Source organism: Atractosteus spatula, chromosome 26 (assembly GCF_055471065.1).
Source record: "Atractosteus spatula isolate fAtrSpa1 chromosome 26, fAtrSpa1.hap1, whole genome shotgun sequence".
Lineage (NCBI taxonomy): Eukaryota > Metazoa > Chordata > Actinopteri > Semionotiformes > Lepisosteidae > Atractosteus > Atractosteus spatula.
Genome location: NC_142731.1, coordinates 525,756 through 541,424, shown reverse-complemented (window position 1 = coordinate 541,424; position 15,669 = coordinate 525,756). Strand labels below are relative to the sequence as shown.

The 15,669-nt window shown below is 46.5% G+C and overlaps 1 protein-coding gene across 1 annotated transcript in view; it reads right to left on the bottom strand.

Annotated features, from left to right (window-relative positions):
- Positions 1 to 471: 471 nt before the first annotated feature.
- Positions 472 to 15,669, bottom strand: part of gjc1 (gap junction protein gamma 1) — a 29,915-nt gene continuing 14,717 nt past the window's right edge. Inside the window, exons 2-3 of the mRNA XM_088906489.1 lie at positions 4,105 to 4,211; positions 472 to 3,377 (exon numbers count right to left, since the gene is read on the bottom strand). Of these exons, the coding sequence (XP_088762615.1) occupies positions 1,974 to 3,329 (1,356 nt within the window). The 5' untranslated portion in view covers positions 3,330 to 3,377; positions 4,105 to 4,211 and the 3' untranslated portion in view covers positions 472 to 1,973. The remainder of the gene's footprint in view (positions 3,378 to 4,104; positions 4,212 to 15,669) is intronic.

The window sequence follows — 15,669 nt, the reverse complement described above, 5'->3', positions numbered from 1 at the left end:
CAGAGGTGCAGTCCTTTCTTTGCAGGATGCCATCCGACTGGGATGCCGTCTCCCCCTGAAAAATCCCTGAGCACTTCCTTTTTTTCTGAGAGCAAAATGTCTACCAGGAGCTGCACTGCTAAATCCGAAAGGAAGATCGGAGCTGGCGCTGGCGCTGGCGCTGGCGGGGTGTGCTGTGGAATGCTGGGAGCCCATCGGGCTGACTGCTGCCCAGGTACCCACTGGCCACCCTGTCTCACTGCCCATAGGATGGGCTCCAGCTCCCAGGAAAGGGGAATCTGGGCATCAGTGCTAACTGTCCTGAACTACGGCTAGTTTTTAACCCTTCAAAGCATCGCCACAGCCACCAAAAGCAATTCAGGCACTGTTTGATAACAGGTTTTCATTAAGCAGGAGCAATCAGCCTCTGGGCAAATACCACGGTACCAGCGAGTCCTGGGCAGGTAATTTCACACGTGGCTGGTCTCAATGACGGTAGACTAGGAAGGACATGGCAGCATGCAGGGGGGAAGCAGGCAAGCTGGTCACACTCCACTTTCTGAGCTGCGAGGATGAGAGGATCCCTGTGGATCCATTAAACCTGTCGACAGCAATCCACTGTCTCCTGTGTATGGCTTTAAAGAGGAGGCTCATCTGCTCTGGAACGCCGAGCCGGGAAGCCTGTTACTGAAGAGTTCTTCACCCCGGCTCTAATGGCTGGATGATAAGGCACTTTCATGGAAATGCAGCATCTGAACCTTCCTCTTTCCAACCCCAACTGCAAGAAAAGGCCCCAGGAAATACAGAAACAAAACTGTACTTCCTAGCACCATCAAAACCTCTTGTTTACTGGATGTCACTACACCAAAATGACTCCTGTTTGCACACTGTTTTTAAAAATATTGACACTAGTGTTATGTTCAGAACAAAAACAAGAATGGAATCAATGCCCCATATTTTCAGGAAAATCAACACAAAACAAAAAACAACCTTTTGCTGCCTGTATAAGTTAGCTGATCATCACCAGTGTGCACTCTTACATGTAGTGTAATGTTTTCCAAATGCAATACGCTGGTACTTCACAGCTTTGCAGCTTTATCATTCTGTACTGTTAGTTCTGCTGCTGTTATTTCACTGTCTCCCGATCTGGAAAACTGATGTAAAAATATAGCTAGAAGCCAGCCAAGCCAGAACTCTTAGATCCCTTTTAACTCATGAACAGAACGTCTGTTTGTGTGAACGCAAAAAATTCTACCGAAATTCCACATCATTTAGTCATTTTTGGTATGCAAATCACAATGGAAATCGCAGATTATTTTTGGCCAATTATTTTCAAATCTTGGAATGTAAATCATTAAAGGAGCTGATGCAGATCTCAACCAGGCACTTCGATAGAGTTTTACCCCACAAATCTTGAGAAAGTCGGGGACAAAATGGCTAAGTCTGACTCTTAACGTCCAGACTCTACAATGCCATCGCCTTGTTTCAGAACTACAGGGCGTTAAAGAGGGGGCTTACGATGGGGGCAGCAAGACCCCTGTGGACAACACTTTGCCATCGAGTCTTGGCCATGTCATCAGCCAGCTGTGGCCAGGATTATGTGTGGCGGCACATAACTGGCAATTCCAAATGGGAAAAAAAATGGAAATAAATAACGATCAAAGCACAAACAACACGAAATGATAAAGAAGCATACTGATCCATGAAGAAGATGGCCTCAGCATTAAGATCAAGTGAGCCGGTCTGCTGCCTATGCATGTGTCCCCTGAATCGGGTTCTCCCTTTCCTGATGTCCAGCTTCCACAGCACAGCCACGGTTTTCCCTGCAGGCACACGGGCAGCTTTCCTACAGGAAAAACAGGGCCTGACGTCCCTGCTGGAGGAAGAAGGGCCGGTGAGGTGGATTGTGTTTTGCTCTGTGCCAGACGGAGGCCTGGTTTCCAGTCTCTGATCCACAGAGCAGGGATCCCTGGGATTGGTGTGGGCAGGGCGGGCTAGATCCAGACGGAGGGTTTCGCCTCCGCTGATTTGCTGTTGCTGCTGCTGCTGCTGCCCCCCCTGTCCCCTGCCCCGGTCTTTTTGGTGCTGTGCCGGGGGCCGCTCCTGGCCCTCCTGTCCCCGTGGCTGCCGGGGATGTTTGGGTGTGGGTGGTGGCCGCGGGGGCCGCCGTGGTGGTGCTGGTCACTGTAGGCCTGGAGGGCCGCCTCCAGACCCTCATGGACCTCGTGGATCTCCTTCTGCAGGGAGTCGCGGGGCTCGGCAGTCGGGAAGTTGTCCTCGTTGCTGCCGAACTGCTGCTGCTCCTCGTGGGCAATGTTGGCTTTATTTTGTTTGCAGGCCATCTTGGCGTTGCTGAGGTCGGTGTACTGGATCTGCTCAGGCTTCACCACAATGTTATATCCTGGAGGGGCTGACGGGGCATTCCAGGTGAAAGGGTAGCTGCTGTACCCTCCTGTGGCCGCTTCTGTCTCTGCCACCCCTGTGCCCCCTGCCCCGACGGAGCTCATCTGGTACTCGTCCTCCTCGGGAGGGGACTGCCTGCTGCGCAGGATGTCACACATGCTGCCGAACCCCAAATGGAGCATCTCCCAGACGTTGAGGGTCAAGCAGAGACCGGTGACGCCATACATGATGCGCAGGAAGATGGACTTCTCGGTGGGCCGTGAAACGAAGCAGTCCACTTTGTGTGGGCAGGGCTTGCTGTTGCACTGGAAGACCGGCTGAACCGCAAACCCGTAGAGGAGGCACTGCCCGGCCAGGAAGCCCACCTCCAGCGCTGTGCGTGCCAGCAGCTGCAGCACGTAGATCTTCATCAGCCCGTCCTCTTTAATGCGATGCCGCCCATCGTGCCGGGTCTTGGCCTTCCCCCGCGGCGTGGCCTCGCTGCGGCTCTCCATTTCGGGCTCCTCGTAGATCATGGGATCCTCTTCGTGGTCGTCCTCCGCCTCCTCGATGCCACGGTGCTGCCTCCTTCCCAGGAACATCTTGCCCCGCGGCTTCCTGGAGCCAAACCCGCCGCCGCCCGCCGCCCCCTTCCCCTCCTCCAGCCGGGCAATCTTGTTGATGGCGTAGCAGAGGTACAGCAGGGAGGGCGTGGACACCACGATGATCTGGAACACCCAGAAGCGGACGTGGGAGAGGGGCGCGAAGGCATCGTAACAGACGTTCTCGCAGCCCGGCTGGCCCGTGTTGCAGACGAACTTGCTCTGCTCGTCGTAGTAGATGGACTCGCCGCCCACGGCCGTCAGCACGATGCGGAAGACGATGAGCACAGTGAGCCACAGCTTGCCCACGAAGGTGGAGTGGTTGTGGATCTCCTCCAGCAGCCGTGTCAGGAAGCTCCAGCTCATGGCGGCGGCTGCAGCGGGCCTGGGGAGGGACGCGCTCCCTCTGCGACCCTGCGGGACAGACAGCGGACAGTCACGCTTCCGCGCTAATGCGTTACGACTCATCCTCGCCGGATTCTGCTCTCCCACGCCAACGAAACACGGTCAAATGCGTTATTCTGCTCCCACAAATCAACAATTGACAGCAACCTCTTCAAGGAACTAAGCCCACACCTCACCCGTAATTATGGGTGTACTCCCCCGTGTTTATAAATAGATGATTACACTAATATGAAACGATTCGCAAAGAGTCACAAAAGGAATTTGAACACAGCATAAAATGTGCAAGAGATTCTCAATAAATGTGTATCATCATGTACCACATGAGGCAGAAAAACACATTGGAGAATTCTGCCGAATTTAGTAGAACTATAATAGATTAGGGAAAAGCGTCTGTCACACAAACGAGTCTCTACTAAAATTTTCCAAGCAGTGATTTTTCTAAGCACATCTTCAGTCACATACAATCTCCATCATGACATAACAACAACAACAACACAGACATGATGGAAAAAAACAAATTAAAAGTGTTGTCTTTGTATATACAGAGTTACATCGATAAATATATCGGGTTTATTAGGCTGATTTGTTTATGAAATAATTTAAAAGAGCTAAACAGCAGAGTCTGCAGGGGAACTGCTGTTCCAGGATAATATTCAAGCATTTTTGAAGGAGTTAATCCAACGTCAACAGATTAGTAGAAGTTTCAGTTGCGGGCAGTGCGAGTTCAGAGGTTTACCTTGGGCTGGCAGCAGGGGGAGCTGCGCTCTCTGGAACACGTCTCACGCAAATGGCTTTCCTCTCACTTTCCTCTCTGCTCTCTCCTCCTTCGGGGTTGTTCTGGTGCTGCAGAGAAACATGTGGAATTTGCTGAACAACAGGAAATGGGCATTGGTTTGCAGTAAAAACAGATGTTTTTAATTAAAAGAATAAATGAAGAGAGGGAAGAACACAGAACGAAGCCCATTTTGCAGCCCCTCTGGGTCTTGTTGTGGTTTGAACTTCAGTACACTCATAAAGGAGCACTGGCACAGTCAACTGGGCCCGAAGAATGGGGGAAGCATTTATTTACTTAATGACTTACACATATCGTTAATTATCATCACCATTCTCTCTTGGTTTTCTCCTGCAAGCACTAATTAATGTGTTTTCTCTCTTCTCTTTTCAGCATGGAAAAAACCTATTACTTGTTCCTAATTACTGATGGTTTTACACACACTCACTCCAAACTCCAGCGTGTCTTGGGCACTGGAACTGGTGTTATCAAGAGGGACAGCTTTACACTGGAGCACAGCCATTCAAGAAAGAACCAACTAGCATCAAGGAGAAAAGCAATGGGGACACATGGACAAGGTTTATTTTTCACTCACGATTGTGATCTGTTTGCCTCATCGTTTACTGGGGCATGACGGTATGAGACACTGATCAAGCAAGTACATGAGGAAGTTCACAAACGAGATGAAGACGCTTACACTAACTCATTTGGTCCTTAGTAGCTAATTGACCCAAGATCAAATCCAGCCGTTTCTTGAAAGAAGAATGGCTCGACAACATAGTTGGACAGCTTGTTCCAGACCCCAACCATACTTTGTGTAAAACAGGGACTTGTGTTCCCTGTTAAACACACTCCGCTCAGCTTCTGTTTGAGCCCTCTGATTCGTTTCTCTCAGATCATTCTGAACAAGTCCACAGGATTGACTTTTGTCACGATCTTTTTTTAACACTTGTATATGGTCTCCTTGTAGTCTTCTCTGTTCCAGACAAAAAAGGCACAGTTCTTTCATCCTGTCGGTGTAGAGCATTCCCTTAAGTCACAGAATTCACGCTTTTGCAATTCTCTGGACAGATTCCAGGACGACCATGTTGTTGTAACTTGGTGACCAATACTGAAGACAATAAAATGAGATCTTACTAGTGCATTGTACAACTTGCCCTGGGTTTCAATTCTTTGCCCTGAAAACCCATCATCTACTCCTAGGCAACCTGCAGTGGTTCAATCAGTGATTAGGACTGAAAACAGAAAACACTTCTTTATACAACAGGTGATGGGTGACTGCAAAAAAGCCACTCAATCAGTTTTTCAAAACTGAGCTAATTGCATTCTTCAAGCAACCCAACTTAAAATCCACTGAAGATTTGATTTGTCCAACATTTTGCTCCAACCACATACCACAGTCAGGGCACTCAGGCACAAACCCGCTATCACAGGAACAGGATGCAAGATAATTCTTGGGTGATGCATCTCTAGCCTGACGTGAAACACTACGCATTGACAAATAATCCTTTTCCAGAGCTCCCCTCGAGAGGCAGAGAGCCTTCCAGGCTCGGCTCACCCCAGCTGTGAAACTGTGTCGTTGGCACGGGAGGAGGCAGCAGCTAGTGGAGGATAAGTTCTTCTAAGTGAGCGGTTTTTCCCAGCAGGGCGAATGCCAGTGCGCTGGAGCAGAAGATCACAATGTGGTGCTCTCCTCTCCCGGCCAGAGGAACCGAGAGGCAGGGACCCTCGAATAACCTGCGCGGTGAAGCAGAAGGCACACGTCTCCCACCAGCCCCAGAGGGGCAACGTCCTGTCAGACCCTCCCAGGGCTCAAAGACTGAAGCAGACCTGCCAGCTCCAACTTCCCTTGCTGAACCTAACGAATTGACGGTATCAAGAAATTTCTAAATCACTGTTAAATCGTGAAATTTGTGAAAGTACTCTATGGCCGCCACATTACTGCAAACCGCTGATCTGGCCGCAGGAGAGCGCGACAGTTTGTGCACTATGCGACGTGATGCGGCCCTTTCTGCTCACTGGTCACTGTAAGCTAATGAGAAACACAGTCTCCTGCAGTAATAACTTTAATTACTATAAGTGTGTTTTAGTTGGTCACCAGGTTGCTTTATTTTTGCAATACTTAAAAATATCTAAAAAACATGTAGCCTTGAATGTATCAGTTTCATGAAAATATTTACTATTAATATAGTGGTCCAATTCGCTAGTCTTAGCAAGTTTACAATGTAATTGGGCTTTTGTGTCACTGGGGGTTTTGCTGCCTCGTTCTGAATCGCAATGACAGCAATATGGCGCTGAGTACACGCCCACATCGAAATGGTGTCTCTTTTGTGTTGTAAATCGGAGGTTGTACACGTTAACATGTGCGTGGTAGTTTCACTGTGGTTTGAAATGCACTCATCAACGCCAATTCTTTACAACCCCGAATTGGAAAAATAACGTTGTAGCTCTCCTTTATTAAAATTAAAATTTAGAACTAGCCATTCACTTTAGTTCCATCCGAGGTAACTCCACGTCTGATTAAAACAAGACACTGCACGTGAGCAACACCTGGATTGCTCTGAACAGATCAGTAGAGAAAAATGTTTAGTAACACAGGGGCCCAGGGAGACAGGCTTGGTGTAGCCTGACCGAGGCCTGAGGCCGGGGCACACAGGGGCTTGGTGTGACAGCCGCCCACAGAGGCTGAGGAAAACAGCCCGAGTGTCGCCTGTGAGAGGCGCAGACAAGCCTGACGGGGATCGGTGAAACACGAACACGGCCTGCCGGGAGCTCGGCGTGACGGGTCAGTGTGTCGGCTGCGCAGCGACAGGCAGAGGCTGATTCCACAGGCAGTCCTGCTCAGGGAGAAGAGTGGCCGGGCAGTGAGAATCGGAGATCCTTCCCATTTGTGTCTTTTTAGTTTCCAGGAGTCCTAATCCCTGCTGATGCCAGAAAGACATGAGCAGCCAGGATTATTCTCAAACTTCTAGTTTATTAGAGAATTTTTCCTAAATATTGCAAAGAAACCAACAACCAATCAATGATAGACATGTTCTTTACAATAAAGTTGTTTAAAAACTGTCATAAAAAAGCAGAAAGAACAGTAAACTGAAGACATTCAAGAGCCCGGGTCTGCCTGCTCTGCACTGCTGACAGCACATCTGACCAATTTAATGAATGGTCTAATGATGCCAGGACAGTTTTCAAAACAGGTCAGTCTTATTAAAGAGATTTCCTGATGTCACATTAAACACTGACATGAACAGCATCAATATAGCTGTTGTCACAGACCACAATACAATATATCAGAAGGCCAACAAAAAATCACATCATTCATTACTGGTCTGTCCTGTGCATTCACAATTACTGGAAATCCCTGCTGGGTGTGTGATGATTACATGGGATTGTAACTCAGCCATATTTGTACAGTGCAATACATTGGATGTTTTACATTAAGTCTTATTTTCTAAAGTCAGACCCATTTAGATTCATCGTTAGCTGGACTAAACCTAATTATTGAAATTGCAGTTTACACAATTTATTGCCTGAGTATTTATTTTTGTCAGTGTGTTGGGCTGAAAGTGCAAACATGCTGACTGAGGCAGTGTTTGTCTTTCGTATGACATCATGGTGTAGGGTCTTTCTGTTAGCAAGAATTTCAAGCAGTGATAATGGAGGGGTGGTCAACTGATCTTCAAATACAGTGTCAAGCATATTTATGGTTCTCATCTCATTCATTGAAATTGTTTTTAAAGAGATAGATGACCACATTCACAAAGAGAAGGCAATTTAAAGAGCAAACAACTTTGGCAAGGCCAAATTAGGGCAATATCCAGTGCTAATAAATATACAGAACAGGGCGGTAAAATATTGATTACAGCTCAAAAGCAGTGAGCAGACCTCCTGGAAGCAGAAGGCCCTGCTGAGCCCAGATAAGAGCCCCTGGCCCTGAAGTTCACTGACAGCAGACAGCCTCAGGAAAGCACAGCTACAACAGCACAACAGAAAGCCAACCAAATCACAGTACAAGTCAAATAGTACCTCACCCACTGGGACACGTACACAAACTGGATACTAGCTGATTATCTTACAAAGGTAAGAGACAACAAGGAAGAACAGACCCTGACAAAGTACATTCTCAGTGACCACATCCCAGGCAGAGAAACTGGATGACATAGGCAGACCAGGCTGTCCAGAGAGGACAGGAAATGTTCCCACTGTCATCAGGAAAATACAAACACAGAGATGTACTGTAAGCAGAGATTCAGCTGCACTGTAAGAAATACTCTGGGATTCAACAAACATTCTTTCCTTATATTAACAAATCGAATCCCAGAATTCTTACAACTGTCAGTATCAGACCAGTATCTGATCTTACTGGGCTTAAGAAACTCAACAGAGCTGTAGTCCCATATGTGATCTCCCGTCACAGCCTGAGGAACAGGCAGAGAACCTGTCTCCCAATAAAGTTTTATGTGATGTACATAAATGTCCAATATGTTTGTACTGTAAATGTTGTGTTATTTGTATCTTGTTTGGCAAAACTGTAATTCCTTGGTCATACCAATATATACCTTTGAATCTGAATTTAATAAGCTTGTAGACTTTGGGTAAATGACTGTTTGGCCTTGTTTCATAGTCACACAATTCAGCTGTATAGTAGGTACTATTTGTATAGCCAGTTGCTAGAAAATATTGAGCAACTCACTAAAACACAGACTCTTTCAGGTGAATTCTTAGTTTTGGTTTTAATGCTCACTGATGAGCTTTAGGGAGCAACAGACAGCATTATTAATTTAAGATCTCTCAGGATATCCAAGAGCAGAGCCAGGAGAGCACAAGGCTGAGAATTCACCTCGGAGAGCTGCAGGTCCCAAATGTCACAGGTGCAGCAACTCCTCAGGCGACCCTGAAGCTGGCATGTTCCTGCCAGGTCTGCTGCTGTCCAGGCTGAGTTTCCTCGGGCCGAGCCCTGGGCTGCAGAGCCCAGCTGCAGGACCCGGAGCGCCGGCGCTGGCACTGGCGCTGGCCCAGAGCAGCCCGCCCCTGCCACAGCTGCAGCAGCTGGAGCAGAAATCCCGCCAAGTGTGTAAGAAGAACCAGCGCATCTCCATCACCGGCGACCGCGATGTGCACCCGCGTGTGCAACGCCAGCGAAGGAATGAAAGGATGAAATATTGTAGTGCCCCACAGCCGGACAGGGGTGCCTGGGAGCTTGCCACTGGCTGGAGGGCACTCACAGCCTCCAAAATCACTGAGACACTCCAAAGACTCAAGCAAACGGGGTTTTGTACTTTTGCAACAAGGGCTGGGAAAAGGAATGATTCTGAATAAAGCAGTGTGTGAGTCCCCCAGCAGTGTGTGTGAGTGTGTGAGAGCTGTACCAGTCTCCCAGCCATGTGTGTGTGAGCTGTGACAGTCCCCCAGCAGTGTGTGTGAGCTGTGCCAGTCCTCCAGCAGTATGTGTGAGTGTGTGAGAGCTGTGCCAGTCCCCCAGCAGTGTGTGTGAGTGTGTCAGAGCTGTGCCAGTCCCCCAGCAGTGTGCAAGTGCGTGAGAGCTGTGCCAGTATCGCAGCACTCAATATTAGCCTCTGCTTGCACTCTAAATCGATGGCAGCCCAGGGAGGAACACTGTGCTGAGGGACAGCAGCAGGCAGCTCAGCCTAGGAAATACTGACAAATGTGGGCACAAAGCAATGACGCTCCCCTACCCCGCTCCCATTCATGTGCCCTCTAATCAATCACTTCAGTTCACGTTTAATTGGCATTTTGTATTGCTGTGGATGACTGGACTGACAGGGGGACGTGATCACTGAGGGAGCCATTGTAGACAATCAATTAGAAAGAAATTAATTTAATGCTCGCAGTCAGCACCTTCAACATTAATCTATCAACTTTCTTAGTGTAGTATCTTTGCACATATTTATTTTAGGTCAATAAGATATTAAAAACAAAATAAAGGTATCTTAAAAACATTTAAAGACCCAGATCCAACATAGTGATGCCTTTAAGTGGCACTTTTGGTCTGCTTTCTATCTACAATAGGGTCTCAAGATGTGAGAATTTGACATTCACTAATAATGCACTTATTCGTGATTCAGTCTGGCTGAGGGGGTCTTAAATGAAAAAAGAGCAGAATGGGATGAAAACAAGCCAAAGGCACAACTTTCAAATGAGCTGTGCAACACACTGGGATCGTTACACGGGTCTAGCTAGCCAGTGAGCCTCTCCCCACCGCCTGTCCAAATGCCCCTAACTACATCTCAGCTGTGGTCTTGTTTCTATACAGTAACAAACAACTTCACATTGTTTATTTTAACTGATTACTACATGTGTGTGATTGCTGAAGGTTATTTTAGTTGATCTGGGCTATTTGCGACAGTTCTCTACACTGAACCCTTGCAAACATCAAGACTCTACTGTACGTTGTGAGATATTTTGGAACCTCCTGTCTCTGACACAGGACACTACTCTGACTTATGCTACTTTAATTGTTGCAGGCATGCCAAATTTCTCCTGCACTCGTCTTGTTCATCCACAAACCACTGGTCACATGAACCTCAGCAGAGCCGCTACTGTCCCTGTCTGCAGCTGCTAAAGAGGTGAGGCGTGACCGACACCAGAAGGTCACCCAGTTACACAACAGTCCTGTTTGCTGCTCACCGCTCCCTGTGAGACACTGCAGCCCATCATTTCCATCAAGAAACTGGGCAAAAGAGGGGAAAGGAAGCTCAGCACGCGTACTTCTGACTCTGGCTATCTCACTCTGCTACAGCAGGCATTAACCTTCAGTCACCTAAATTATAACCAGCAGTAAGGACAGAAACCCCAGGAACTTCAGGTGAATTACTGGACCAATTGGGTTTGTAACTTTGCTTTTCAATTTTTTAATAAAATGATCATGTCTGAGGCTGCAGAAAAGATTTTAGCTAGAAAAGTTTTCTTCCCCCAAACAGCCATGTTACTTTATAGTCTGTTAACAAGACCTTCTTTCCCTAGATCATTATCTGCACTACCGCTTCTGTTAACTGAGCAGTCAGCAATTGGGGACTACAAAATTACTTACACTAACAAAATATTTTCAAAAAGTAAACTCACAGGTTGATAGAACATCTTATCACAGCAGAAAGTGCTGGTTTTGCTTTGTTTATAAAAAGCTTTCAAACGTGCCCAACACACTCAAATCACAGCCCGGCTTGAGGATTTTCCACTGCCCTTTAATATTTAATAAACGTCCTTCCTCATCCCCAAGAGGGACACATTGCTTGTGTGGGTCTGCAACCCCTGACCTTCCTGCTGTGGTCCCTGGCGTTCGGGGTGCTGGGTTCCCCAGGTGTCCAGACGTTCAGCCCTGGAGCTGCTTCGTGTCTTGAAGTGTGCTGTGGGAATGTTCTGGCCAGGTCAAGCTGTCCACCTCCTGGTATCCGCACAACTCCCAGCGTGGTTCTGTCTCCGAGCCCACTGGGCATCAGGCATCAGTGTCCTAGTGTGCCCCTGGCCCCAGAGACTCTCTCATGCTTCTCCTCCAAAGGCTCTTCCCGGACAGCGCCTCCTGCAGGCTTCACTGTGCTCAGCAAGAGCCGCACTAACCCTGCCCATGTGCAGAAATGTCTTGGCAGCTTGTTGAAACTTGGTTTTGGCAGCTGAGGCTGAGCTGCTGAGAAAAACATCTTGCTTAGGTTAGGTCCATTAGTCAAACATTTCTCAGCACTGTCCAAACAGAACCCTCACACACAGGGCCATGTGCTACTGCTGCCTTCACGTACAGATAAATAGTGTTTAATAAGAGTGTCTAACTGACCACAGATCAGTGTTTCTCAGACGGACTGTCTTCTCTTCTGTTTCATCAGCGTAATGCTTAGGGAAATGTCAACAGTTAGGAATTGTAAGTTTTACTATAAAAGGGCTGAAGGGAAGGGGTTATTATTAGTAGTACTTGTGCAAGGGAATCACAATCCCATTCCACAGCAGTAAACCCGTTTTGGGTTTTGGAAGATACAGGTTCTTAAAGCTCAACTGATGAACCCCAAAGCTGTTTTTAAAACTTTATCTCTGAATCCGTATACAGCTGTTTTTACAACAAGGTCAAACACTTGCAATATCCATCATCCTGAAATGTAATGAAAGAGAAGTCTTACTCAATTTCCTAAGAAATAAAATATAATATAATATTAATAAGACTTGTGCTCTCTAACTATAGAGAACAAAATGTTGCTGAAGACTCTAGATTGCACAATATACAGTTCAAACTGTCTGGGTTTTCTCCCTGTGCTGCAGATATTCCCTATAAACAACACAGGAAGGTTACACTAAAGTGCACAATGGAAAAGCAGTCTGGTGTGAACAAGCTCCAATACCATTACCTCTGGCAGTGAAGCACTGTCAAGCTAAGGTGTGGCTTTCTGAGACTAATGGAGGGTTCCCATTTATCAGTCATTTCTTTCATACTTTTAAAAAGCACTTAGATGATGACTTGTTTAGGCTTTAACAGGTGTTCTAAGGATCTGTTATACTTCATGATTTCAAATGTCCTAGAAAACTGAAAGCAGTTGAAACACTGCAGGATCTTAAAGCAGAGAAATGGGAGTCCTGTGCTTTCAGCATGTTATTCCAGGCAAACACGGGCTTCTTCTGGCCTAATTCCAGACGTGTGACCCTCTCAGAAGGGGAGTTCAGATACCAGATTAATGTATCTTTCACAAGCAGGACTGCAAAGCCCAGCCACACAAAACAGCCACGTCATAGTGGTTTGACCCCTATCAGTGTTTTAACGAGTTTAAGGTCCTTTTGTAATTAATATTAACAAAAAAGAAAAGGATACAATTTATACCACTTTCAATTTATCTACCCATGCAAATGTCCTCCAAATGAGGAATGTAAAAGAACGTATTTACTGTTTATGATAAATTTATGAACAAACATGCATAGCACAATCACAGCAATTCGTCCTCAAGCAGACAGAAGAGGTTAATTTGGTATATGCTGGTATTTCGGAAAAAATGAGATTCCACGTTGGCCTTGATGTCTGGAATGGAAATCCTGAATAACAAAGCTCAGAGAGACTGATCTATATCTCCGGGCTGCAATGTGAGACAAACACAAAAAATATCCTGTTTTGTGATAATTTGTTCCAGTCATGAATGCTTTATGTCTAGGATGTATGGTTTGAACAGACAGCAGTTCTTCTGCTGTGCACTGTAGAGGAGCACTGCTTAACAGGATTTAGTCTGTTTTAATAATTTAAGAGCAATTAATCCTTTATCAGAAAATTGCTATTTATACTGAGGGTCCTGGCAACCCAGAACCAATCCCAAAAGCACAGGACACAAAACAGGAGCACAGTCTGGACGGGAAAGCAGTCCATCACAGGGTACAAAACAGGAGCACAGTCTGGACGGGACAGCAGTCCATCACAGGGTACAAAACAGGAGCACACCAGTCCATCACAGGGGACATGCAACCACAAGCACAATGTAGAGACACAAAGGAACTTAGGAAGCAAGGAAAAGAGAAATGGGAAAAAACCTGCACAAAACCTACATGGGAAAACATGCAAACTCTACACCCCAGTAAAGACGTGAGCCAGGACCCAGCTGCTGTGAGGCACCAGCACTAAGCGCCACACCCTCATGTCACCCAGAATTTACCAGTCATGTTAAATATTACTGACGACAGAAAGCCATGAGAGAGTTCTCTCATTAGCCTACATTCAGACTCTTCTGAAATTATTTGATTTTCACACAATTCTCTGATTTTCTGCCAATTACACTGTTAGCAGAATTAATTTAATAATGATAAATAACAGTCCACGATAGAAGGCCTGCAAGCTCCAGCTTAGAGTAAACAGCCAATATTCTTATCACAGTATGCAATTCATCAACATTGGGGAAAATGGGACCAAACTTGTCCCATTCCCTAATGTTTTGGTTTGAGAAATACAGAACACTCATACTAGCAAGAATGAAAAATGATGTATACTCAGGGAGCCTCACCACAACAATCCAAATGACCTTTTTGCTCACTTATGCTTTGTGTTTGAGATTAAAACACAGTGCTGAAACTGGAAATAAAGACAAAGTGTTGAGCTGTTAAATTTCGATGTTAGAGAACACTGAACTAAAAGAACTTGAGGAACATGTCATAATCTGTACAGAACAAATTAGTGTCATACTGTACATTGGACGCTCTACATAATAAAAAAACACATCCCTTCTGAACGCAAGGCTACCTTTTTACCTATAGACACACTGAGCACTCCTCCATATCGATAATGGTAAGGAGGTGTGTGTGTCAGTGATGGGGAGACACTGGAGAAGAGGTGTGTGTGTGTGGGTCACTGATGGGGAGACACTGGAGAGGAGGTGTGTGTGTGTGTGTGTCAGTGATGGGGAGACGGTGGAGAGGAGGAGGTGTGTGTGCGTGTGTCAGTGATGGGGAGACGGTGGAGAGGAGGAGGTGTGTGTGCGTGTGTCAGTGATGGGGAGACACTGGAGAGGAGGAGGTGTGTGTGCGTGTGTCAGTGATGGGGGGACACTGGAGAGGAGGAGGTATGTGTGTGTGCGTGCGTGTGTCTGTCTCAGTGATGGAGAGAGAGTGGAGAGGAGGTGTGAGGAGGGTTAGGGTTAGATATCATAATGTTAAGATGAAAAGCGCCAGTAGTTCTGAGTGCAGCTGTACTTGCTTTAAGCAGAAGCACGGGAGTGGGGAGGAACGGTGAGCCTGCTCTGCGTGGCTGTGAAGACTTGCGCTGTACAGTGCAGGCCTATCACTCACCCAGGCTCTGACAACGTCTAATTTTGGTAAATTAGTTTTGACCTTCAGGCCTTTCACTGAAGTTGAATGTATTATTTAATAACATCAAATCGTCCACCACCCTCAGGATGTTAAAAAAAGAAGACAACAGGCCTCTTGCTAGGGTGCATTCAGTGAAGCTACCACTTGAGAACAAAGAGTGACACATGAACCAGAGGACACAAGCGGAAACTGTGGAAGGGCATTTAAAACCGAGAACAGCAGGCAGTGCTGTACACAAAGGGTTGGGGGAGTGTGGAACAAGCTGTCCAGGTATCTTGTTGAAACAGACACCCTGGTTTCTTTTAAAAAATGATTCGATGAGATTCTACTGCCTGATGGGCTACTTGAGCCCTCATTTGCAACCTTTTATTCCTATTTAGTTCATAATCTGCAAAGCTAAACAGGCAGAGAGCAGAAAGGACTCACCCAGGTGATCCTACCACTGCCCTGTCCATGTAGCTACTGGAGAGAAAGAGTGTGGCGAAACACAGGTAGCGCCAGATTTGGACACGGAAAAATAAGGGATGTTTGCCAGTGTTCTTTTCTGAAGACGACAATAAGACATTAAAAGATCTGATTTATTCAGTCACGTCCTTCCAGCATTAGTATTTCAAGTCTTCCTTAAATGGAAATGCTAAGTTTGCTCCTTGCACGGATTCCTCAATGTGCTGTGTTGTAATCTTGTGGAAGTGTGAAGATGAGCCTGTATCACTGTATCAACATTAGAGATCTGTCATCATTACTGGAATGACA